This window comes from Drosophila navojoa, chromosome 3 (assembly GCF_054131105.1).
Source record: "Drosophila navojoa isolate 15081-1374.11 chromosome 3, UAZ_NAV_1.0, whole genome shotgun sequence".
Classification (NCBI taxonomy): Eukaryota; Metazoa; Arthropoda; class Insecta; order Diptera; family Drosophilidae; genus Drosophila; species Drosophila navojoa.
The window spans coordinates 10,488,498-10,513,790 of NC_142891.1; the positions used below are offsets into that span (position 1 = coordinate 10,488,498).

The following is a 25,293-nucleotide window of genomic DNA, read 5'->3' on the forward strand; positions in this document are numbered from 1 at the left end:
AGTTGAGCTTTTTCCTATCTATCTATCTACTTGACCATTATCAGTCACTGAGTAAACGTACCTGACTTTGTAGTTGCCAATGGGAATTACTCTCAACCAATCGTTCGCATCGCTTTATGTGTTCTATAAAGTAAAATAAATGAGTATAATTTGAAACTAATATTATTCATAATACGTAAACAAGTTCATTTATTATTCCTCAATTGCAAATAAGATGACATAAGTTAAGATTCCACTCTGCAGCCAATGCGTGTTTATGCCTGTATGTGTGAGTGTGTGTGTGTGTGTATGTGCGAATAATTATTGAAATATCAGTTCCTCGTAGGGTTCAGGGAATCTCGTAGTCGAGCAGTCTCGACTAAAGCTTTCTTAGTTGTTCCACATTGCTGTTCCTTGAAATGAGATAATACTTCGCGAGTGTTCTGGGAAAAAAATAACTATATAAAGTATTGAATGTACTAAGAATGTGACAAAGTCAACTGAAAAGAGATAAGTCGAAATTTCTTGAAATCTAGACTGCACGCATGTCTATATATGATAATAAATGAACAAAAATATTAATATAATTTATGTATATACCCGATATTTAATTATTAATTAATAATAATATATATTAGTCATAATATTTTTATAGCTTATTCTAAATATGAAAGTTACAGTTTATATATAATATAGTTAAAAACAAGTTTTTAATTATATTATATATACTACAACTTATTCTGACAAAATATAAATGAATTATTCTTATCATTATTATTTCTATCAGCAGTATTAATATTATTTTCTTAATATTATTATCCTAAGCACAATTTTATTATTTGTCATTTTCGGGGCCAGTTCATGGAATCCGGCTACACATGGCTTGAGCACGTTTCATGTTCTCTCTTTAGCTGCAAATCAAAATGTATTTAAATGCATTTCTGGCCGCAAAACGGATCATATTTGCAGCTGTCACTTGGCACGGGCTGGGCGGGGGCGCAGATCATAGTCCGTGCACCTTTGCTGGCGGCCCAATCATATATTGTTGCCTTTGCATAAGAATTGAGTTGAACAACAGCTAAAAACGTAGCCGACTGCGAGTGGCGGAGCTTAGCTGCTTGGCTGAACTTCTGTTTGGGTGAAGTCAAATCAAGCCAAGTGCTCTTGTCTCTCTCTCTCTCATTCTATCTGTGTGAGTGCGCGCGCGCGTGTGTGTGTGTGTGTGTTTGGGTTCTGCATTGGAATTTTTGGCAATTTGCATAGACTGCTGCACATAACTCCAGACGCACACACACACACACATGCACACACTTGCATAGAGCTCAGGCACCATCCACTGTTGCTGCTGGTTCAGCTGCTACTGCCATGCTTATATCGACAGTCTCTCAGTTAGACAGTGAACACCCAGCACAAAGTCCAGTCAGCTTTCCCGATAGGGTACCAACTGCAGTTAGATATGTCCCAATGATCCCAACAACTCGTTTCAATATCGAACGGAAACAAATCAGTTATTGACTAGAATTAGACATGCATGATTTGTCTCTCTCTCTCTCTTTCTCTCTCTCTCTCTCTCTCTCTCTCTCTCTTTCTCTCTCTCTCTTTCTCTCTCTCTCTCTCTCTCTCTCTCTCTCTCTCTCTCTCTCTGTACGTGTTTCTATCTCCTCTACATGTTAAGCGATTTAAGCCAAGTATGTATATTCACAGTGCTTCAATAGTTATTAACAAAAAATATATTATTTAAAAAAAGGTATGATTAAATTAAGTAGCTATTTTTACATTTCTATAATTTTATCTGTCTATACAAACGTATTTACAATATATGTTAAAATATATTTATTCTTTAATTTTTCCTAATCAATTGTAATTTAAATATCAATAATTTTGTGTTAGCTTAAACAAAATCATGAATAAACTATAATAATGAATAAAAACCATTTATAGAATATATATTAAGCACTTTAAAGCTGTTTTCTTGCACTATAATGACAAACAATAATAGATTACAATTAAATTTGTTATACTTAGTTAATAATATAAGGGAAACACATTATACAATTAATTAAAACAAATATAATTATTTGTAATTTTGCATAATTTTTATTGCTGAAAATTAATACTTTTAAAAATATCAATTATTTTAATGACTGTAGAGAGTTCCGAAATGTCTCTATTATATAAGGAATTAAGCTATAATATATATTATTTTAGATTTTAATTTACATATATTTCATGCTTCGACCTGATTTTTAATTACTAAAATTTCTATGCCGAAACAATATTTATTTTTAACTATCAGCTAATAAAGAAAAAATTGAATGAAGTATGCAAACGATTATAATTAAATTAAATATGTTTTTATATAAAATATTCTTTGATTAAAATTACTTTTTTTTAATTTTATTTTTATCTTTTATTTTATGCTTTTCCTTTATAGTTTTTATATTATTTAATTTATGCATAATATTTATAATATTTTTAATTTAAGGCTTAGTTCTTTATGGAAATACAAAATGTGAATCTGAAAACTTTTCAACCTGACTGTCGCTTAATATAAACAAAATGTTTATGGCTCTCAGCAGGCAAACACAATATAAGGCTGTGTAGACTCTGCGACAGTGGTAGACGAGTGTGTGCAGCTATGCACTGGTAGTGACGTGTGTGTGTGTGTGGATATGTGTTTCGGTGACCAGAGTAAGGAGTTGTCAACAAAAAACATAGAGACGCACTTATACGCAAATGTGTGCTACCCGCTGCGAGAGTTTGCCAAGAGCTGCTGCCGAAGACTAAACAAAAAGTTCAGACAACCTGATGCTATGGCCACTCGCTGCGGCTGCTGCTGTGAGGCACTTGTTTCCCTAGTCCACGTCGGCGCTCGGCCTATCCCTATCGACGTGGCCTCTTGTCCAACTGAATGAATGCCGTTGCCTCTACCTCTCCATCTCTCTCTGTCTCACTCTCTCTCTCCCGCTTTCTCTCTGTCTCACCCCTTTGCTGTGTGTGTTTGCGAACTTTATTAGCAAAATTGTGTTAGTACCGAAATATCCATTAGCCCAATTACGTGTACTTTTGTATCTACGAGCACAGCCAGCCAGCTGCCCAGGAGCTGAGAGCTCGCTCTGCATAGTGCACAGCTCTCTGGCATTGCACCAACAAAAAGCATAGATCTAAAGGAAAACTTCAAGCAAATGTGATGACAACGATGCCAAAGATTCAAGATTCGTTTTCAATACATATAAAAACAGAAAATCATTAAAATTAAACTTTTTTTATTTTATATGTATTAAAACCCCGAATATCTTTTAATTTGATTAATTAAATTCAAGTATTTTTATATTTCTTTCATATATATTAAGGGATATACATACATATTTTTTATAACTCACAAAATTAAAAATGTAGTGCAATTTGAAAAATTTTAAGGCATTATCCATTACACAGAAAAATAAAATTATTTTGTTGTTCTATGAAAGTAGTTTTGAATTTTTTTTTTAATAATTTAATTAATTAATTTAACATATATTTAGTTTCCATAACAAATATTAATTTAATTTAATTTAATATTTAGATTTTCATTTACATAAAGTTTTCTTAGAAAATCTAATTGAATATGTTTTTACCTTAAATATAGATTAGAGTATTTTATATATATATAGGTAGTTAGACATTATATTCCTAATCATCTATCTATATTCCACACACGATTCGTATTTTCCCATTCAATAAATCCATCTATGTATGTATATACATATATTTCTCTTTGTTTAGACAGTCGATATTTGACAAATGGATTATGTGTGAGTTGCTCTTGATGTGGAATGCCGAAATTAAGATATATAAAACTCGAGTGCATTTGATTATGAAGAGGTTCGCATGGCTCTGTATGAGTGTGTGTGTGTCTGTGCATAGAGAAAAGCAGTAAAGAATTTAATCAAAAGAGTTCAACTGGAGCTGGTGGCATAAAATCACAAAATAATTGCACAGATCAACAAGAGTTTGTTGAGGGTGTATTCTCTTATAATCTTAAAACAGAAAACGATAAAACTTGTAAAATATTGATAGCTTTAAATCAAAAGTAAGTTATTTAATTATAGCAAACGGTAACTAAAATGTAAGGTCTTGACGAAAACCCTATAAAGCCAATTCATTAAACCCAACTTATTCGAAAGCAATCGAGATTTTTTTTAAATGTTTAACATGTTGAAGACATTTAAGATAAAACCCTAATAACAGAGCTAATGGTTGAGCTTACTAGGTCCTGTTGGTTAGTGTAATTTACTCGTAGCTCTTCTTTATTTGGATTGTCTTCCGTTTGCTGTTTGCGGTCGAGCAGTTGCATTCCATTTGGGTTCGATTGCAAGGCTTGCGGCCGAAATGGAAGCTAAATGTGATTGTCGTTTGTCTTTGTTGTTTGTCAATTTTGAAAACATGGCCAGACACTCAAAATATATATATGTGCATATATTGATTCATTATAGATATTTTCAATTGTCAACTTCAATTGACTCTGGCAAGGGTTATCATTTGAGCGGACAGCAACTTGACAGACTTGTCAATGCCCTGATAAATGAACTGAATGAGTATACGAGTAGCAGGCTGGTTGAAGCTGCAGTCACCGTTTCCTGTTCTCTAGCTAAGCATATTGCCGTTTCTGTCTTTCTTTACTCCTAGAGGATTAGCATTAGCTTTGGAAATATAGTCGTGTTAAATGTTAACATTGTATCTCATTGGAATGCTCGAAATATTTGCGTTATTTGATCAGGAATTAAAAACGCTGCAAAGCAAACCCAAGATCGTTGATATCCCTTAAATTTGTATTCACCAAATAACATTGATCATCATTGCCAATTTTCGATAATTATCGATAATTTACTTATTTACATTTCCTATGTAGAGTGTTTAACTCAACAAGAATTAGAAGCGAAGCAAAGTATAGGGTATATTTCAGTCAGGCACGGCCAAATGAAGGACTTTTACCTATTATTATATATTTTTTGCTTGGTTTTCACACCATTTTCGTGGCGCAAGAGAGAGACAGAGAGAAACAAAAAGCTTGAAAGACCGAGAGAGTACTTAAAAAGCGGAAAGATAGATGAAAAGCAGAAGTGTGGAGGAGGAGTTGATGATTTGCCATAGAGGCGGATGTAAAAGCCTGCGAGGCAGCTTGAATGCTTAGCGCTTATGTATTATGAATAATTTTACACAATTTTCCTTTTACGAGCAACTCTTTCGCTTGGTTTTCTTCAGCTGCTGGCGCACGCTGGGCTAGTTTGTGCTTTTATGAATGCCGCTGCTGCTGCTGCTGCTGCTGCTGCTGCTGCAATGTCGTAAATAGCGGAAAATTCAATTAAAAAGCTTCAGCCACTAGAAAAATATCGTCGCCATGGCAATGGCTGTGACATAGGTACTGTCCAGGACGATGCGACGCGGCCCGCCCTCGCGATGACGGCGACAGCGAACAAGTGAATAGGCGCACACAACGGGCTACTCAAGGGATGGTCAGGGGTGGGCGGGTGTTGGACGAATGTATTGCTGTCTCTCAGCCCCTTCTCTCTCACTCTCATTACAACAGTCCTCAGCCGAGCCGCACACTCTGCCCTGACTCCAGCTGAGCAATCACGTGACAGGTTTGTCAGGCTTTTGCTGAAAAACAAACCGAGCCTGCCAACTGCTCCAGCATCCACATCGCACTCATCCATCGTCGTTTTCGCAACTAAAGACAAAAAAAAAACAAGTAAGAAAACTCTAGTCGAGAGTGCTCGACTAGATACTACCCTGAACCAAAATAATAGAAAAGCACATTTAGTATGGTTCAAATTTCAATTTCGATGTATTTAAAAATATAAATTAAATAGAAAACTCATTTAATTAAATAAATAAAAATTTTGAAACAATTAAAAGAGATAATTCCGACACGCTCCGGGTTTGAGCCTGAGACCTTGTGATCAAGCGCCGCGCTTTCTACCTTGACGCCACCCTTCTGTTTTAATTTTCGATGTCAAAACTGAAATAGATTCACTGCTACAGCGCCATCTACCAAATCTAAGTCAAACTAACTGCTGATGTGACTTTAAGAATGTGCAAGAACAACCAAACTAATAAAAATGTTAAAATTTCAATTTCGATTTTTGAAAAAATATAAGAGAAATTTAATCACAAATATATAAAAGTTTTGAAGCAATTAAAAGAAAACTACAATACGCCCAGCAGGATTTGAACCGGGGACCTCGCGATCGAGCGCCGCGCCCTCTACCATGACTCCACTCCTCTGTTGTCATTTGCAATGTCAAAGCTGAAATAGATTCACTGATGCAACGCCATCTAGCAGAACTAAACGAAACTAACTGCTGATGTGATTCAAAGAATGTGCTAGAAGATGTTTGAATGTATGTGTGCACACGTATTGGAAAACTGCTGTTGCTGCAGCACGTGCGTTTGTTAATTGGCCAAACATTTTGTTATTTTTTAATGTCGATTGACTAAACCGAATTTAATGAAAGTTTCAGCATATGATCTACATATTCTATTGAATATTTGGCATTTAAAAGAAAACATCAAATCAAATCATTCACAATTAGCTATACTAGAATCTGACCTTCACTGGGGATTCTGGTGAATTTGGAGCCGGTATCCAAAATATAACAAAAACCGAAATTGTATAAAATGCATTGGAATATACTTTTAAAATTTGGAGACTATAGCTCTAAAAATGTAGGAGTTATAAATTTATAACCTATTGCTCTTGGGTTGCGCTGCAGTGTTGGCAATATTATGAGAACTTATTTGTTGAATAATTTGATTTCTAGACGTACGATCGTAATGAAACTTACAGAACGTAATCATGATGTTTAAATGTATGTGCATACCGAAGCACAAGTCTCTAGTATTTGATATACGACTTTTACAAAGATGAGGGTGAGGGGGTGGATTTAGGGGTGGGGGGTAAATTTTAACAAAAACCGAAATTGTCTAAAATACATCTTAATATACATTTTAAATTTGGAGACTCTAGCTTGAAAGATGTAAGAGATATAATTATTTAAGTGATCTTCGATAAGGTTTTTTATCGATAAAAAACTATCGGAATGAGTTATCGTTTTTTAGTGAAAAACTCGATATGCGCGCTGTTTTTACGGACATTTTAAAAAAAAGTTGAAGTCTCTAGCTCTTATATCTTCTGAAATCGACGCGTTCAAACATACGGACGGACGGACGGACGGACGGACGGACGGACGGACGGACGGACAGACAGACGGACAGGGCTAAATCGACTCAGCTCGTCGCCCTGATCAAGAATATATATACTTTGTGGGGTCTGCCACGCCTCCTTCTGCCTGTTACATACATTTTAACAAAACCATTATACCCTGATTTCCCATTTTCAATGGGTTCAGGGTATAACAAAAATGAGGAACAGTAGAATAGCTGTGGAAATCGTGGAAAATATTCCCAGTACGTTTGTCTTTTTCAGCTTTTCATTTGCTATGCCTTTCCTTTTGCAATATTTTTTGTTGTTCTTCTTCCTATTTCTGCAGCGTCTTTGGCCAGCTGTTGCCAGGAGGTAGAGCGTCCTCTGCCAGCATATAGCCAGCTGGTTGAAGTCCAGTTCAGGAATCAATTTACAGCATATGCTGATGGGTAGAGTGTACGCGCTGTCATTATGAACAGAAAAAGAGTTTTCCGAATATGAGAAAAGCTTGCTTCAGATTGAATGAGCAGAATAGAATACAGTTAACTTGGTATTATAATATTAATTAGATTTGTTTATTTTATAATTAATGAAATACATAAATTATCAATATCCAGTGTGCTTTACACATTTCGATCTTTGCATATGGTAAATTTTGGATTTAGGAAATATTAATTTTACTAAATTCAGAAAGTAAGATATGTTTTTTTTTTTTTTTTCATATGGATATACCAATATGTTTTTTTATAAGATATGGTCATATATGCGATATAAAAATGTATATGCATATAGATGTGAGGGCTTTTTAAGATTTGTTACAGAATAAACGCTGAAAGTATTTTTTGCCAATTTTTTATTTAAATTTAAGCTCATCTTTAAGCAATTTATAATGGGGTATATTAGGCTTATTGATTTGTATTTTCATTGTTTAATTGAATTGAATGGAAGATATGATAAATATTTTTAATGGGAAATTCGCTAGTAATTAAAAGCTTATGAGTTATGAAATATGATAAACGGTTTATATATGCTATGTATGTGATTCGATTTGATCGAGATGTAGAGATGTAGACTTTAACAAAAATCCAAGCTCTCTATATATAGTGCTCATCATCATTTTTCTCAATTGCAAAGCTGCTCATATTGCAGCGCATTAATCTAAAGTCCTAGCTGAGTCTTTCTCGTTTCGATATAAATTAATTTCAAATGTGAGCCGACAGGAGGCAGTGGCATGTGTCAACCTCGAAATACCCCATTTCACAGAGCCCCGACCCTCTCGTATGAGACTACGTGTGCTATGCTCTCACTGCCAGTTGATGGCGATTGCAATCGACGATTTGTTTGTTTGTTTTCGTTCACATTGCTCGGCCGTTTGTCTGCGACTCTGGACTGCATGAGATAGACATGCTTTTGCGCTTTTCTTACTGGTAATTGACAGATTTTTCCAGCGTAATGGCAGACAAAATGGTAACGACTTGACCAACACCAGACACCAGACACCACCTCCCATCTCGGATCCATGCTCAACTCAAAACCATCCTAAGCCCACTCGCCACTCTACTCCGACATGCAAAGCCAACGACACAAACTTTGGCCTAGAGTAAACAATGAACCACGATTTGATTGAATACACTGCATTTGAGCATCAGCACTAATATATATCGATATAATGCACACACGAGCTATGACGTGAGTCTGTTTTAAAGCAAAGTTTTTCTGAATAGGTGTATCGAGAGTAAGTAAGAAAGAAAGAATGAAAAATTATAAAACAATTATTTTCAATATTTTTTTATATTGCAGTCGTTAGATATATTTAGATATATAATATATGTATATATATAAGTTTAAGAAACACGTTAAAAAAAAAATAAATTTTAATAAAAAAAATTGAAAAAAGTAGAAATAAGCTTAATATCTTATTAAAATTATTTTTGATTATAGATCTTTTTTTATAGATTTAATTTTTGTATTCTTAAATAAACACTTTTTTTTCACATTACAAAAAATATATTTTTCGTGACTATTTTCGTATTTATTCTAGGAAAATTAAAACAGAATCAAACAGAAGAATAGAAATATGGTAGCACCATATATGGAAAAATTTTGCATACAATTAACAACGAAAATTGTTCTTGGTAAGTTATTATCATTTACTGTTATACTATATTATCAATACTATTATTATTAATAATATTATTATTATTACTATTACTATTGTTATTGTGATTATAAAAGAAATAGTACATATGTATGTATTGCTAATATTATTATAACAGCATATATACATATATGCTTAACGACAGAATCTGTTTTCCAAGTTAGCGCAGTATTAGTGTGAACGAGAGAGCTTGTTGTAAATATATTATCCGTGTGAGTTTGCGTCTTATTAGCAAGCATCACACCGCATGTCTTGCATGGTCCGATTCTGTGTGTGAGGCAGAGAGAGATAAATATAGATGTCGCTGAACGTAGTCCGCTTTAATACCGACAGAGAGAGCGAGATGACTATTTCGGACACTCGGCCAGGCTCCTTCTAATTAACAGCGAACGAATAGTAACGAATAGATATTGTGAGAGAAGAAGACAGCAAGCACATCAAGAATTCCTTATTGGATGCTGTTGTAAAAGGGTCAAATTAAATTGGATGCTGACCAAACTGACATATAAGCAAGTATGTGTGTATTCAACTGAATAGACTTCATTCAAAATGCAGTTTTAAAATTAAAATTTTAATTACAGAAATTAATTTACATTTTTCATTACAATTTTATGGCTCTATCGAATAGCTGTGGATTCTTAAAGTATTATAAGAAGCACAAACGCCATATCAATCTCTTTCCAATATTCTAGATTTGATAATCATTAAAATAGTTTCTTTTTGGTTGAACTCGACTGTAATTTTCAGTGTATTCAATATTCGTCTATGGCCTGCTCTTTTTTCCCGTAGAGAGTTGTGAGTCTTTGTTTGTGCTGGCAGACGCCGTCTGCATTTGATTTGTTGGCACCGACTCGCCTCGATATATGAATATTAATAGACACATCGGCCTCAGGTCTTGCAGCTTCTACCTTCGTTTTTTTCTTTTAGCACGCCTTGGACTTGGATTTGTGCTTGGAGTCTTTGTCTCTATATACAGCTCTCTCACTCTCTGGCAGAGTAATCGTAATATTTATTTTTCATTTTGCAAACTGTGATTTCTCACACTCACACACCCCTTTGGGCTGGCTGCTGCTTGTGCCCTTTGCTCAGTTGTCGCCAAACGGCAAGGACAACGACCACGCCGCCTTTTGCCTTGCCAATTTTTCACTTTAGTGCATAAATATTTATTGCAACTCAATTTCGCAGGCAATAGAAATGCCATTTGCACCATTAATTCAATGCAACACCTGCCAGCAACACCTATTTGGCATAGACTCACATACACACACACACACACACACACACACACACACACATACATATACACACGCATAAGCGCTGGAATTTGAAAAATGAAGTCAGACTCGAGCCGTTTTGTGTGTTTATAAAGATGCCAACTGTGAAAGGCTCTCTTTCTTTCAGACTTTCTCTCTCTCTATATGTATATATGTATGTATATATAGATATATAAAGGCTATATTATAGCTATAGCCTGGCTGTTGTTGTTATTGCTGCTGCTGCTCTTGCCATATTCCATTCATGGTCTTTATCGTTTGTGGCAACAGCTGTTGCCAGAATTATGCTAAAATTTATGCCGCAGCCAGCCAACGAGAGCCCATCATCAGCCCTGGCCAGCCCCCAGCCTCGCCCTTTTGTCCATTCGCCTTCTGCCGCTATTTTGGTTATTTTTAAGTGATTTTTAATAAAGTTGGCTTCGGTTTTGGTGGCCAAAAGCCGCAAGTGTGAAGTGCGGAGTGTGAACAGTGTGTGCGATGGCCAGCTTTGCGTTTATAGCCAAGTTTTTTCTTGTTCACTTTTTGGCCCTCTCTTTCTCTGTGTAGGATTTTTCTTCTTTTTTTTGTGTAATGCCATATTGGAAAAATCGACGCCGGCATTTATGATAAAATGTTGTGGTTTTAGTTTAATTACATTCATTTGACGCTTCACTAACCAAATCTGTTTGGCTTTTCTTTTTTTTTTTTTTTATATACTCAATCACGAAAGTAAATTAGTGTATTGCGGCTTTGTGCAATGTCCGCCGTGCTGTCGGTCCGTCTGCTTGAGTGCCTTTGAATTTTAGTGTATAGAGTTCTTTCTTTCCTCCAATGAGAAAGTAACTATATAGCGCACATCGAACTTTGCCGTAAAAACCGTAAATGTTCTATTTCGTGTATGCCTGTCTCTTTACCTATGCAGCTGGATACTAATTCCTTATTGTTTTCCATTTCCTAAATCTGCGTTCTTTAATTCGGACTTTAACTGTTCTTCGTTGTCATTCCCTGTCTTTATTTCATATTCCTGTTCAGTTAGTCTTTTCTGCAGCTCCCTAATTTGAAGTACCTGATCAGATATTTTCGAATCTTTTTTTTTTGTTAACTGGGCCTCCAACTTATTATTGATTCTGGCAATGAGAGCTATTGAATCTTTAATTTGATCCATATCCTCTTTGGCCAAGCAATATTTCTCAGTTGATATACATGATTTCAGTTCACTCTCTTGCAACCTGATCTGCGCCTCAAGGCTCGATATTTTATTGTTTAGTTCCCCAAGCTTGTCCTCTTTAGATCGCACAGCAGATGCATATCTTAAGAGGGGCTTTACTCTCGTATAGCAGTAGCTGCCACATTGCTCGTCTAATTTTTTTACGGCAAAACAGTGCTAAATATATGGATTCAATTCTTAATTATGGATCACATACAGTTCACTTTCATTAAATATCTATGGTCTCACTCTTTTGAAATTCATAGTAAGACTGAATTTATTAGAGGCGTGTGAATGAATCTGAACCCTCAAAATCTCAAATTCGAATAGTCTTATCAATTGTAGGTTTAGCTTAACCTCGGATCGAGAACTCTTCTGTTATCAGTTGACATTTTCGTGGTCAAGAACATTTGTGCTATCAATGCTTCCTATTTTGTGCTATTTCGAAATTAATATATATTCATATATATTGTTATTATTATTTTTAATTTTTTATTTTTAAGAAATTTGAGACTGGGCATACATACATACATTCATATATGCTTGTTATTTTAATAGAGAAGGAAATTTCACTCAATTATTTTCAAAATTCCCTTTTACTCTGCCAGTGAGGGGAAGATTAGGGGAAATTGATGTATGTATAGCTACTCAGGGTTGTGAACTACACTTCAATAGGGGTGGGTAGCTATAATAAAATTGCGGCAGTTTTCTAGGAGTTTCCATATATAAATTTATACCAGTTCCGTTTAAGTTGTGGTATAAGCTGTGTGTTATACTTATACGTATAACTCTAACTTCTCGTACTGTACATTTATGTATAACAGTATGGGCAATATCTAAATATCCTGATGGTAAAACTTGTAGCAAGCTATTCATGTCATACTTGTTATAAGTAAAATTTCCTTTATATATTTTGTGTGTATAACAATTTTGTTATACACCTTCCTAATTTCAGAACCCTAAAGTATTACAGTTAACAATCATTTGAATGCTAATTCAACAACACTCGTATAACTATGGAGTTGTATGCTAATTCAACAACACTCGTATAACTATGGAGATGCTGAGATTTGCCAACTGTTATAAGTCTTTATAACAATCGCAGCAAATGGCATAAAAAAGCTGCTTCCTAAAGTCTACAAACGGTGTAAAAGCTTTGTGAACATATTTGGACCAGGCTATAATTTTCTATGTTTCTGTTCAGTGGAAAGACTTTTGTAGTTTATGCTGACATAAAAATACTTTTCTATAATTTGTATCAACTTTTACGCTGATATACAAATTAGTATATGATACATTTATATATTTTTATATATTTTTAAATATTGTAATGAACTAATAAGAACAACTTGAAATTACTCGGCTTGAAATTAGTTTCATGAATGCTTTTAGCCTAAATATATAACGTTTATATCAAACCGATCGTATTAAGGCACTTATGTATATCTGTGATTGTTTATACAAGGCAACAAAGTGCCGCTGTGTTAGGAGTATGATACTCTTACTTTAAGTCAGGCATATGACAACATCAGATATTGTATACACTACAATACGATTGGCATATGCATTATAAAAAACAAAAAAAAAACAATAATAATAATATTAATATTTAAAAAACTTATATTTTTATACATATATAACTAACACTAAAATGTCACACAAAACGGCAGACAGAGACAGAGACAGAAGAAAGAGAACAGAGAGATATATATATAGAGAGAGAGAGAGAATGCGCAAAAAGCAGCGCAGCAAACAAATGACTGACTTTTAAAGTCCATATAAACTTAGACTCTTAAGCACATACACATACACATATATATTTATATATAAAAAGTACCACAAAGTCACATACACATATGAAGACTAAGTAAGATGAAGGGAGAGAGAGAGAGAGCGCTCTCCTCGCTCTGTCTGATTGTCCCCCATATACGAAACTGATAAGCAAATAGACAAATAAATCTCTGTCAATTGGCAAATAAGCCTCCAGTACAACAACAATTAGAGAACAACAAGCTGAACATAACAGAAATTAAAACATACAAATATTTAATTATACTCATTTGTATATTTAAGGATATCTATGTCTATTATGTTTATTAAAATTCGGCGCAAGAAAATTAAAGGAAAATTATTATATGAAAAATAAGTAAATAATTGAATCTGTCCCTGAATGTTTTTCGAATTGAAATCGCACATTTCAGGCAAGCTATATACTTTTTTGCTTAATGTTGGTGTTGCAAATCTTTAAAAGTATGCGCTTTAGCACACTGACCGTGCAAAAAAATGAAAAAAAAAGGTGATATGCAATGTTTTATCAACACTTTCTTGATGTTTTTATTTCTCTTCTCATCTTTCTGGTGCACAGTGAGGCAATGCTATGCGAGCAGCTAACGCAGCACAGTTTACTGGCAGTTTACGGGGCTTGGCACAGGGGGGCGTGTCAATTGAGCGGGGTGGGGAGGTCGTTTACTGGGTTTTGGTTACGGCAAGTTGGGCAGGCAAATCTGCACAAAATTCAACGTAAATGAAATGTGTTTGCGTGCCGTACCAGCTGCAGCTGTGTGTGTGTGTGTGTGTGTGTGTGTGTTAGTGTGTCAACTACAAAAACCGCACGCTTACACACGCACACATGCACAGAGTGAGTGGAAGGGAGCGAGTCACAAAGTGAGAGAGAGAGAGAGAGAGAGGGAGAGAGAGAGAGGGAGAGAGAGACAGACTGAGTGAGGCGCATGCCAAAGCAAGCAGCGTGTAACAAGAAATTGCAAATAAAATGCTAAGAAAAGCAAAACGAACCAGAAGTGCTCTAGAAAAAACCTATTTAAAGGAAATATAATATTTTCAAAACTGTTATTCAAATAACTAATATATATAATACATATGTACATGCATATATTATTCGCATAGGGCTTGCAATTGTGCTACCAACTGATTGGAATAGCTGAGATGCTCGATGGCGTGCCGCCAACACAAAATGTCACATGCAACAATTTCCTGAGCGCATTTTTAAAGACGCTTTTTATGCGCCGCCATTTTGTGAGTGTGTGTGTGTGTGTGTAATGTTATTTGACTTGCGTGTAATGTTGGCACACACTCGCACACACAGCCACGTTGTGCCTAAGCCTTTGCGCACACTTTCAAGGATTGCTAAAGCAAGTCAATGGCAACGACATAGGCTTGAGGGGGATGGCAGCGGTGGCAGGGGTGAAATTACATTGAGCAACAAATGTCAAAAATAAAGCCAGCCAGCTGCAGTGTAGAACGAATTATCCATTCAAAACTGCAATTGACATGTGTGCATATCTCACGGGTTGTCATTCGTAGCTGTGTGTTTGTTTGTATGTGTATGTGTGTGTGTGTATTTGTCTGTATGCGTGTGTGTGTGTGCGTGTGCGTGTGTGTGTGTGCTAACTATTATTGAAATATCAGTTGCTTGTAGGGTTCAGGGGATCTCGTAGTCGAGCAGTCTCGACTAGAGCTTTCTTACTTGTTTTTACTATTATTAAATGTAGAAATGTCTGTATATCTATAGCTCTTGGTCATAAATTAGAGGCAGCACTTGTTCTCTTTAATATTTCAATTATATTACATAATTTATTTTATATACTTCCATTTATGTATATTTATTTTATATTATCTTGCAAAGCTTTGCCCGATTTAATTCCAATTGTGATAGCAACAAAATCAATGAGTAATATGCGTTATTTAATGCATCTAATAACATTTACGATATGCAATGCAAAAATCGATGGCTATCAAAGTGAAGACTACAGATCACAGATAACAGGTGGCACATGATAAGCAAACATTGAGTGCTAGATAACGCAATACTGTGAACAACTGTGCGCCACAACAAATGACAATAATTAAAAGATAAACACACGCAAATAGCTGTCAAATTTCTATATATATGTATATAAACCCCATTAGCAGCAGCAGCTGTATTTATACCAATTGTTTCATTGTGCGTATGCCCAAATCAAATATTTTAATTTAATTATTAGCCAATTTAGATAATTGTTATAGATTGCCAATTAAATAATTTAATAAAATGTGAATATAGTAATATATATATATCACGGATCTGTTAAATATATATTTATAGATTTATTGCACTTTAGCTTTCATATCAGACAGTACTGTTAGTCTCCTCGTATATAGATACATATGTATATCTTAATATACAAATAAAAATGTCTGTCTTGAAAATATTTCACATCATGTGAAAGCGCGTCGTACAATAAATATGCGTTTAAATGCGAAACGCGTGTGCGTGTGTGAGTGTGAGTGTGTTAGTGTATTTGCTTAGAAATGTTGGTACAGTGGTGTAGACACAGCTGTCATTGAGCTAAAAACGCCCCAGTGTAAACTGTGTGCAACATCTGCAGAATGATGTATAAACATTGATCGTATCGAGCCAGCGAAATGCATAAAATACATTATTATTATCCAAAAGCCCGGCTGTAACGGCTCAACAAGGCGAGAGCTTGGCGATATCTAAAGTTGAACAATTTAATATATATTATATTCAATTGTCGTCAAAAAAAAAAATAAATAAATAAAAATTAATAATAATTCTATAATGTTAAAACATTAATTACTATATCATTTCATGCAGTGTAATAGGCGTTATCAGCGCGTCGAATTCATTTTGATAAGTTCGCATTAGTTCCGCCAGATGGCGTAAGCGTAAAAGTGCTCGCATCGTACTCGAAACAGGTGAGTGGAAGTGAAAAGTAGTTGGCAGCTGATTTACAGTTAGTTGGGCCTTGGCACGAGAACCAGAGAATAGATAGCTCTCTGATTGATATTGAAGAACGATGTTCACGCGGCTCGAACTTCAGTTACCTTATCAGGCAATAAACAAAACAAAAATGAGTTAGAAAAAGTTGCAATTAGATTAATGGACATCCATGCCACGCAGTTGCAGTTGACTCAACGTGTCTGGCCGCTCGGGCCTGAAACCATTCCGAATCATAGCCTCCCAGCAGAACAACGTATTGGCCATGGCCCTCAAGAAGCGCCAGGTGAAGCGGCTGATGCGCAAGCTCATCTTCCTCGTAATGATCATCGGGTTCATCTCGCTGCTGACCACGGTGATTGTGGAGAAGCGTCTGAGCAAAGCGAAGCCATCGGACGAGGTGGACGAAAGCAATTTGGATCCCAATGGGGATCCGATAACGCCGCAATTTCGTGCTGCCCACGTGGAGCCGACACGTCGAAAAGCCCGTCCGCCCTTTCAGGATCGGAACTCTGTGCGCGATGGTGGGCACGTTGAGCCAGTGGAGACGACCAAGCCGGAGACATTGAAAATGTTTACGCTGCCAACGCCGCTGGGCGAGCGCAAGGACTGGCACGACTACAAGGCAATGGAAGCGGACAAGGCGCGCGTCGGCCTGGGTGAGCATGGCCAGCCAGCCAGCGTAGATCCGTCCGAGAAGGAGCTGGAGCAGCAGGAGTACCGCAGGAACGGCTTCAATGGCTACCTCTCCGACCGAATCTCGGTGAATCGCTCAGTGCCCGATGTGCGAAAAGAGGCGTAAGCTCAGGTCAAATGCACTCGCGCTTCAGTTACTCAGATATTTTCTCTTCCGGCAGCTGCAAGACGCGCAAGTATCTGGCCAAGCTGCCCAGCGTCAGCGTCATCTTCATATTCTACAACGAACACTTCCAGACGCTGCTCCGCTCCATTTACAGCATCGTCAATCGCACGCCGCCCGAGCTGCTCAAGCAGATTGTGCTCGTCGACGATGGCAGTGAATGGGAGACGCTCAAGAAGCAATTGGACGACTATGTCGCCCTACAGTGGCCCAAATTGGTGGACGTCGTCCACAATCCTGAGAGACGTGGCCTGATCGGAGCACGCTTAGCGGGCGCCAAGGTGGCCACCGGTGAGGTTATGGTCTTCTTTGACTCGCACATTGAAGTCAATTACAATTGGGTAAGTCAAGGGAACTTTGATGAGAGTGAACTGAGATGAGAAGGGAAGAAAGTGAGTGGGAGAAAGTGCCAGAGAGAGGGAGAGGGAATGAGTTGGGGAGAAAGTGATCTGTAAGAGGGATAGACTATCAGACAGAGGATGAGATGAGAGTGAGCTGAGACGAAGCAACAAGTGTATCAAATTTGAGTGAGGGAGAGATGGGGAAAGGGAATGAGAGTGTGAGAGTAACAGATACAGAGTGAGAGAGTGAACGAGAATGAGAGATAAAAAAGAAGAAAGCGGTTAAGAGAATAAGGATGATAGATAGAAAATGAAAATGAAAGAGGTTCAGAGAGAAAAAAGAGGAATAAAGAAAGAAAGAGTGAAATAGTTTAGAAAGAGTGTAAAAAGAAGTAAAAGTTAAAAGGAAGAAAAGAAAGACAAATAGAGACTGAAAGAGAGATAGACAGTGAAAGAGGGGATAGACAGGGAAGCAGAGAGAGAGAAAGAGAGAGAGAGAGAGAGAGAGAGAGAGAGAGAGAGAAAATCAGGAAGCTCTTAGCTAGAGATAAGAGTGAACTGAGATAGAAAGAGCAACATGTAAATCAAATTTTAATGCAAGAAAGAGGAAGAGAAATAGAGTGAGAAAAGAAAGGAGTGAAAGGGGAAACCGAGCTTGAGAATCAAGCATAAGAAATATCCGCATTGAAAACATTTGAATACAGCAGAAAGTCCAGAAGACAAAACTATTAATAAGTAATATAATAATAATTATTATTATTATGTGTAAAATGAAGCTTGAGTAAGAGCGAAATCTTACAGCTGTTTTCATTAAACTAAAATAGCAGCTGAATAAGTGAAGCTTTGAGCAGTCACACATTTACAAAGACGCTTGAAAGCTGTAAAGCTATAATTTATATAAAGTTCTGCAAGTTTTGATTATTACAGTAAAGCCCACTTGAGGCAGATGAGTCCTTCGATTTCTTTATATCAACATATCAAGATTAGATCTCAATTCTCATTCCAGCTGCCGCCGCTTTTAGAGCCCATTGTCATCAACAACAAGATCGCCACGTGTCCCATCGTGGACATTATTGATCACAATAATTTCGCCTATAATGGCGGCTATCAGGAGGGCTCACGGGGCGGCTTCGATTGGCGTTTCTTCTACAAGCAGCTGCCGGTGCTGCCCGAGGATAGCGTGGACAAGTCTCTGCCGTATCGCAGTCCGGTCATGATGGGCGGCCTGTTCGCCATCAATAGCAAGTGGTTTTGGGATCTGGGTGGCTACGACGATGAGCTGGAGATTTGGGGCGGCGAGCAGTACGAGCTGAGCTTCAAGATCTGGATGTGCGGCGGGATGCTGCTCGATGTGCCCTGCTCTCGCGTCGCGCACATCTTCCGCGGCCAAATGGATCCGCGACCCAATCCACGCAATTACAACTTTGTGGCGCGGGTAAGTTGATGATGAAGAGCTGCAGCTGAACTCATGCGAAATTACAATTTCAATCGTTTCTAGAATCACAAACGCGTCGCTGAGGTCTGGATGGATGAGTACAAGGAGTTCGTCTATAAGCGCGATCCTGCGACCTACGACAACATCGATGCGGGTGACTTGACGCGACAGCGCGCGGTGCGCGAGCGTTTGCAGTGCAAGTCCTTCGACTGGTTCATGAAGGAGGTGGCGCCCGATTTCCTTGCCAAATTCCCGCCAGTGGAGCCGCCTGCCTACGCCTCGGGCGCCATCGAGAGCCTGGCCTTCAAGGACCAGTGTCTGGACTGCCTGAATCTGGGCTCCAATCATCCCGTCGGCCTCTACGCCTGCGCCCACAACCGCACCCATCCGCAAGAGAACCAAAACTGGGCGCTGACCGCCCATCGTGAGCTGCGGCGCATGGACGATGCCTGCCTGGATGTGCAGGACTCGCACCCGAATGCCACAGTCTGGATGTGGGACTGCCACAATCAGGGCGGCAATCAATTCTGGTACTACGATCGCCAACACCTGTGGCTGGTCCATGGCCATCACGGCAGGAACTGCCTGGAGGCATTTGTCGAGAATGGCGTCTCGAAGGTCGTGACCAACCGATGCGATGAGCACAATGAGCGACAGCGCTGGAGAATCGGTCATGTCAATGACACTCTGCTCGATCGTTTCTTTGAGGGCTTGGACAAGAACTAACATCGATATGAATAATTTTGTATTCCTGTTGGCTTTAGCAGGAGATTCCCTATATTAGTTTAAAACTATTTAAAATAGCAACTAAATAAAGTCAGAGTCAGATTTCTAAGCACGGTGAAGCCTCAATGCCAAGGAGTAGACGAGCTGAATGAAACCCCGTTCAGCTCTTTCTGCTGCAGCTCGCAAATTGACAGAGATTAGAAATCATGAATGGCCTGCCTAAAGATCGATGAAAGCCCATTAGCTCATTGGCATTTGACTCGATGCGTCCAGAGTCTCAAAATGAACTTTGCCTGCAATTTCTGCCTTTCTTTTTTGTTTTATACCTTGAACCCATTGAAAATGGGAAATCAGGATATAATGGTTTTGTTTGTTTGTATGCGTGTGTGTGTGTGTGCGTGTGAGTGTGCTAACTATTATTGAAATATCAGTTGCTTGTAGGGTTCAGGGGATCTCGTAGTCGAGCAGTCTCGACTAGAGCTTTCTTACTTGTTTTTGTTTTGGCTCAGCTGAATAATTGGAACTTTTTTCAGCTGAAATGCAGGCAGCTGAAAAAGAAGCCATAAAAAGAATAATTTTATAAAACATATTTAATTTAATGTGTTAAAATGTGTGTCAACTTTTGGCATTTCTACAAGAACTTATGAGAAATTTATTTTGAATGTACATAGAACTAGAAGTGAATTCTCATAATTCATAAATAATAAATAAATTGGCTACTTTATTAAATAATGAATGCCATGTACTTATTTCATGCATAAACGCTTTATAATTGCATCTCATAAAAAGCTTGAAGCACCCATCCTGAGCAAAAAAAAATACAATTAGCTGAAATTAATTTACACCAATTCAATTACACGGCAATTGCAGTTGAAGGCCCAAACCAAGAGGCGATTCAATTAGGCCTAATAGCTAATATATTTGCAAAGCCACAAACGGCTTAAAAGCCTCCATTCCAAGTGTGTGTCCCGAGGCAAGCAGCAGGCAGCAGCAACTGATGAGAGGCAACATTTGAACAGAGACAGTTGAAAGGCCAGCGAGTGGGGGCACAGTACCGGGTAACTATGATGAACTGTTGCCACTAGGGTTGACCCATTTAGAGAGAAAGAGAGTACCATGTATATGTAGTACTATATATGTCGGCACTATTTATTTTTATATATGGCAACAAAAGCTAAAAAATAAATAAATTAAAAAAGAAACTAGAAATAAAAACCGGAAGCAAATAAGTTAACAAAGCGTGCTCTACTCTCTGGCGCAGCTAATGTGGACTACATATACATATTTGCATAGGCGATGTTGTTGTCGCTCCATTAAATTTAATTCCATTCTCCCTCTCTCTCTATCACTCTCTTTCTCTCACACGCATGCAATCACCTTCACTAAAAATATATTACTGTTCTTTAAGAGATAGTGAAACTGTTTATTTTCCATTCAGAGGGTATAACAATTTTGTTATACATGTATTCCAGTATATTAATATTCACACAATATGCTTATATATGTACATATGCATGTATATATATAACTCTTCTGCCATAATTGCATTCTTGCTATTCCTTAGTTAACAGCATACTCATTCCTACATATGATAAACAACTGTCTATCACCCTCCCGCACATTCTAGTCTTCTCTTTCTGCAATATATACAAAGCAGGATCAAAAGCGAGAGTGAGAGCAAGAGCGATGGCGAGAGTGATACTTGCAAGTGACATATCTCCCACACCATGATGGCTGCTCATTTCCAAAATGTATTCGTCCCACTCGCACTTATGTAAATATTAACACTCTCCTTGGGCAGTGGCATGAGAAAACGGGATCGCCAAAGAGAACAGTAACTGTGAGTGACTCTCAGCTAGTTTCTGCAAACGCTGCAATCCCTGACCGCATCTGACTCATTCGCACGCACATAAATCATATAAAATGAGATGCAAAACAATAGCAATAATGGCGGCTATAGATGACAATGATATCTCGCTTACTCACAATCCTATTGGCCGCTCTGTTTGTTAGTGTTCTGCTAAGTGCGGAATGATTCTTATTGAGTTGTCTACATACTTTAAATTAATAACATTTTATATTAATATTTTTCAAATGTTGTGCCCAACAGTATTAGAACTACAACTATTTTTGTTTACCAGAGACTACGAGGGGAACGGCCGCAGCACTTGAAGCGTAGAGACGTCATGATCGCTCTTGCCTGCGTTTCGGCTGTATGTGTATGTACATATGTATGTACATATATACATATATATATATGAATGATTGTAAGGAGAACGGCTAATTGCATGCATGTGTGCATGGAATTGCGCTTTTGTATGTATGTACATAAGTAATACACATACATAGTAACTTAATTTAGTTTTGCATTCCCTAAGTGTGTAGTGGTCACACCTACATATTTGCCTGAGCGGGAGGGGTAGTTCATTTATTTCTGATCCCGTTTTGTTGGTGAGAGTAGCACAGCTAGAAGAATACCTGCTCTCAGCGCAATGTACGCACACACATACACACATACATTTCGTTTCGAGAGAACTGTTCTAAAAAATGTATTAAGCCCGTATGCATTGGCTTCTGTCGGCCGATTATGTTTGCCTGGTAATCAGCAGCAAATTTTCATGATATTTTGGCCTCTTCCCGATGAAATAAATCAAAAATTTATTTATTAATTTTTCTTAGGATGAGTTTATTTATCTTCAGTATAACAGATACCGCTTTTTAACTCAACTGTTAATTGACTTCTCTATGTTAATTAACATTTCTCCTCCTGCTGTGCATTTCTGTTCGCCTAATAAACCAACCGAATATGCAGCTAATGCACGGCATGAGCAGAGTAGAAGAAGTCTTCTTCTATTGTTTGCTATGTTATTTAACATTAATATGGTAGATCTTTTATGAACATTGTCACCTGCTAAATATTTCTGTTTCCCTGTTGCTTCACTCGAATTTTTTACGTCATTGAAATCGGGAATAATTTTTTTTTTCTTAAATTAATGAAATGAAAGAATACAGAAATTAAATTTTAAAATAATTTTATTAGTTTTTTACATGTTTGGACTGTTTACATTTTTAAATCAGAAATCAAGGTTTATTGAAATTTATTTTTTTTTAATTTATTTTCAGATACGTCTCGGGTGTTCGTGCCTCAATCCTTCATGTCGTAACAGTGGCAAGCACGGAGTAGTATATGTATATCAATCTGTATAGGGCTTTCACGATTTACGAAGTTCAACCAAATTGGTTCACCTAATTAAAATGAAAATATAAGAAAATAGAATGAAATATTTATTAATAAAATTGCATTTCACATACAAAATGTTTGTTTTTATTTTTGGTTTTTTAAGTTAAGAAACCTGGAGCACTGAATACTAAAAGCAAGTTTGCCCGGACTTGCGTTTACACGGAAAGCAATTAAATTCAAATAAAAACGAACTCAATTGAAGCAGATTAACTCGACAGCAGCCGATGCGCGAGCAAGAGCGTGTGCATATATAAATATATGTTTATATATATACATATGTGTGTGTGGAATGTCCTTGTCAGCCGAGAGTCGACGATGTGTGACCTGCTTTCACTTCCGCAATCATTTCCGTCGCCACCTCTTCTTCTTCCGTCGCTCAAGTGCGATTGGCTTTTGTTTATGTTTTGAGTTTCGCTTTTCATTTACTGTATTTTCATGGGGCCACAAGAGTAGCTAACTGAATGCAATTTTATTTGCTGCACATGCAGTCAAGTGTGCGTGTTAAAATCGAGGTTAATCGTGTGCTAGACCCAACCCCAGCCTAGTACCCACATCTGCAAGTTTCACGATTAATTTAATGAAGCAATCTCTCAACATGCATTTATTAAATGGCAGAGCCAGAGAAATTTGCATAATATCCAATAGTCTCTCTCCAGTCTCTACATATTCTCATTTATATTCTATATTAATTGTGTGAATCGAAATCAAATTCTTGTTATCAGATATGCAGTCATATTTCCTAAGATGATTTCTATTTGTGTATTCAATTACTATTAAAATATCGTACACTTAAGGATTCAATACTCCTGAGGCATGATTCGTAATAAATATGGCTTGTAGCTTATTATATTTGTTTTACCTAATACGAATCACTAAAAGGGCTTAGACATGCTTGAAGTCTATGAAGAATGTATTAGTTTTGCTATTATTGAATTTACATATACTTGAGGATTGGGTACTTTATTCTTTTAGTGTTTTCATTCTATTGAGCTGGAATATTCGAGAATTTCAATTGTATCTTTATGGACCTCATTTACAGATAGTTCCTATATATATTTTACTCTTTTTACGCCAAATTCAATTTTACAACTAACTCCAAGCAGGGTTGACATTACGCGAAAAATTGAAAGCAGAAACAACAACCAATAAAGTGCTTTCAATTAAGCTCATTTACTATGCATCCCTAAAGCTGAAAAGAGTTTCATATTGAGTTGAGCTTTTTTGCAGAGCTTATTTTCAGTCAGAATCGCAGCTGGGCTTTAGGTAAACTTCGAACGCAAACTCTTAAAAGCTGAAAGAACCAAAAAGCTATGAAAGCTGTTGGAAGGTGTGTTGGAATAGATAACAAAATATTCCACTACTCCCTGTGAAAGCTCGATGAAAAAACGTTAGTCCTTATTTAGTTTTGAATATGTTAAAAAGAGAAAAAAGAGAAATATTAATATTTAGTTGCCCAATTTCATAGATATTATTGTAGGCAAATACTAAATAAATAATATAATATGTATATATAATAAATAAATATATAATATATAATATAATAAATACATAATATAATAAATATATAATAAATGCAGAGATTTCATAAGATATATTATTTTACATGTGTGAAATTCCTTCAGAATTTTCTACATATTACTGTTATACTGAGAGAACTGTGTAAGTAAAGTAATAAAAACTATTATAAGATTCATGACGATTTCTTGTATTTCTTGTATTATTGAAATAAAAGTAAATACAAATATTCCGAGTCGCTCGACCAAAAGCATTATTAATTCTCTTATAAATTTGTACAAAGTCTTAAGTTGCATAGCAAATGAAATGAAATTTGACAAATGCTTATCTGGCAGCAACAAGAACAGCCAACAACAACAACAACAACAGCAAACAACTATCGATCGGGAAGGCTAAAAATTGTCAGCTATAACTCGAGCTGCTGCACTTTGAGGACAATTCGCTTTAGCTGCACTCGATGTTGAATTCCAAATGAATCGAGACAGTGCCACAGTCAGAGAAACCGAGGGAAGGCATACGAAAAGTGAAACTGACATAAGCAGAAAAGTTTTACAAAATGTCTGCTGCTACTGTTGCTGTTGTTGTTGTTGTTGTTGTGTGCTTATTGTTGTTGCTCTCAGCAAGGCGCGACAATTTGGCGACAGACAGACAGTTC

General features: G+C 36.9%; 1 protein-coding gene across 2 annotated transcripts; it reads left to right on the top strand.

Moving 5' to 3' along the window:
- Nucleotides 1-16,219: 16,219 nt before the first annotated feature.
- LOC115563271 (Polypeptide N-Acetylgalactosaminyltransferase 4) lies at nt 16,220-19,991 on the top strand. 2 transcript variants are annotated; one of them, XM_030385993.2, is made up of 5 exons: nt 16,220-16,499; nt 16,705-17,319; nt 17,379-17,721; nt 18,728-19,156; nt 19,220-19,991. In XM_030385993.2, exons 2-5 carry the CDS (start codon nt 16,787-16,789, stop codon nt 19,880-19,882), a joined length of 1,968 nt encoding a protein of 655 aa, XP_030241853.1. In that variant the 5' UTR covers nt 16,220-16,499; nt 16,705-16,786; the 3' UTR covers nt 19,883-19,991. The 2 variants fall into 2 exon arrangements, with proteins under 2 accessions (XP_030241853.1, XP_030241854.1); XM_030385994.2 differs by having other exon boundaries at nt 16,341-16,499; nt 16,711-17,319.
- The last annotated feature ends 5,302 nt before the right edge of the window (nt 19,992-25,293 follow it).

Bases quoted from the DNA above. Each gene is read 5' to 3' on its own strand.
- LOC115563271 (XM_030385993.2), top strand. From the start codon at position 16,787: ATGGCCCTCAAGAAGCGCCAGGTGAAGCGGCTGATGCGCAAGCTCATC. The intron at 17,320-17,378 runs GTAAGCTCAGGT...CTCTTCCGGCAG, and splicing joins CCCGATGTGCGAAAAGAGGC to CTGCAAGACGCGCAAGTATC. The intron at 19,157-19,219 runs GTAAGTTGATGA...AATCGTTTCTAG, and splicing joins ATTACAACTTTGTGGCGCGG to AATCACAAACGCGTCGCTGA.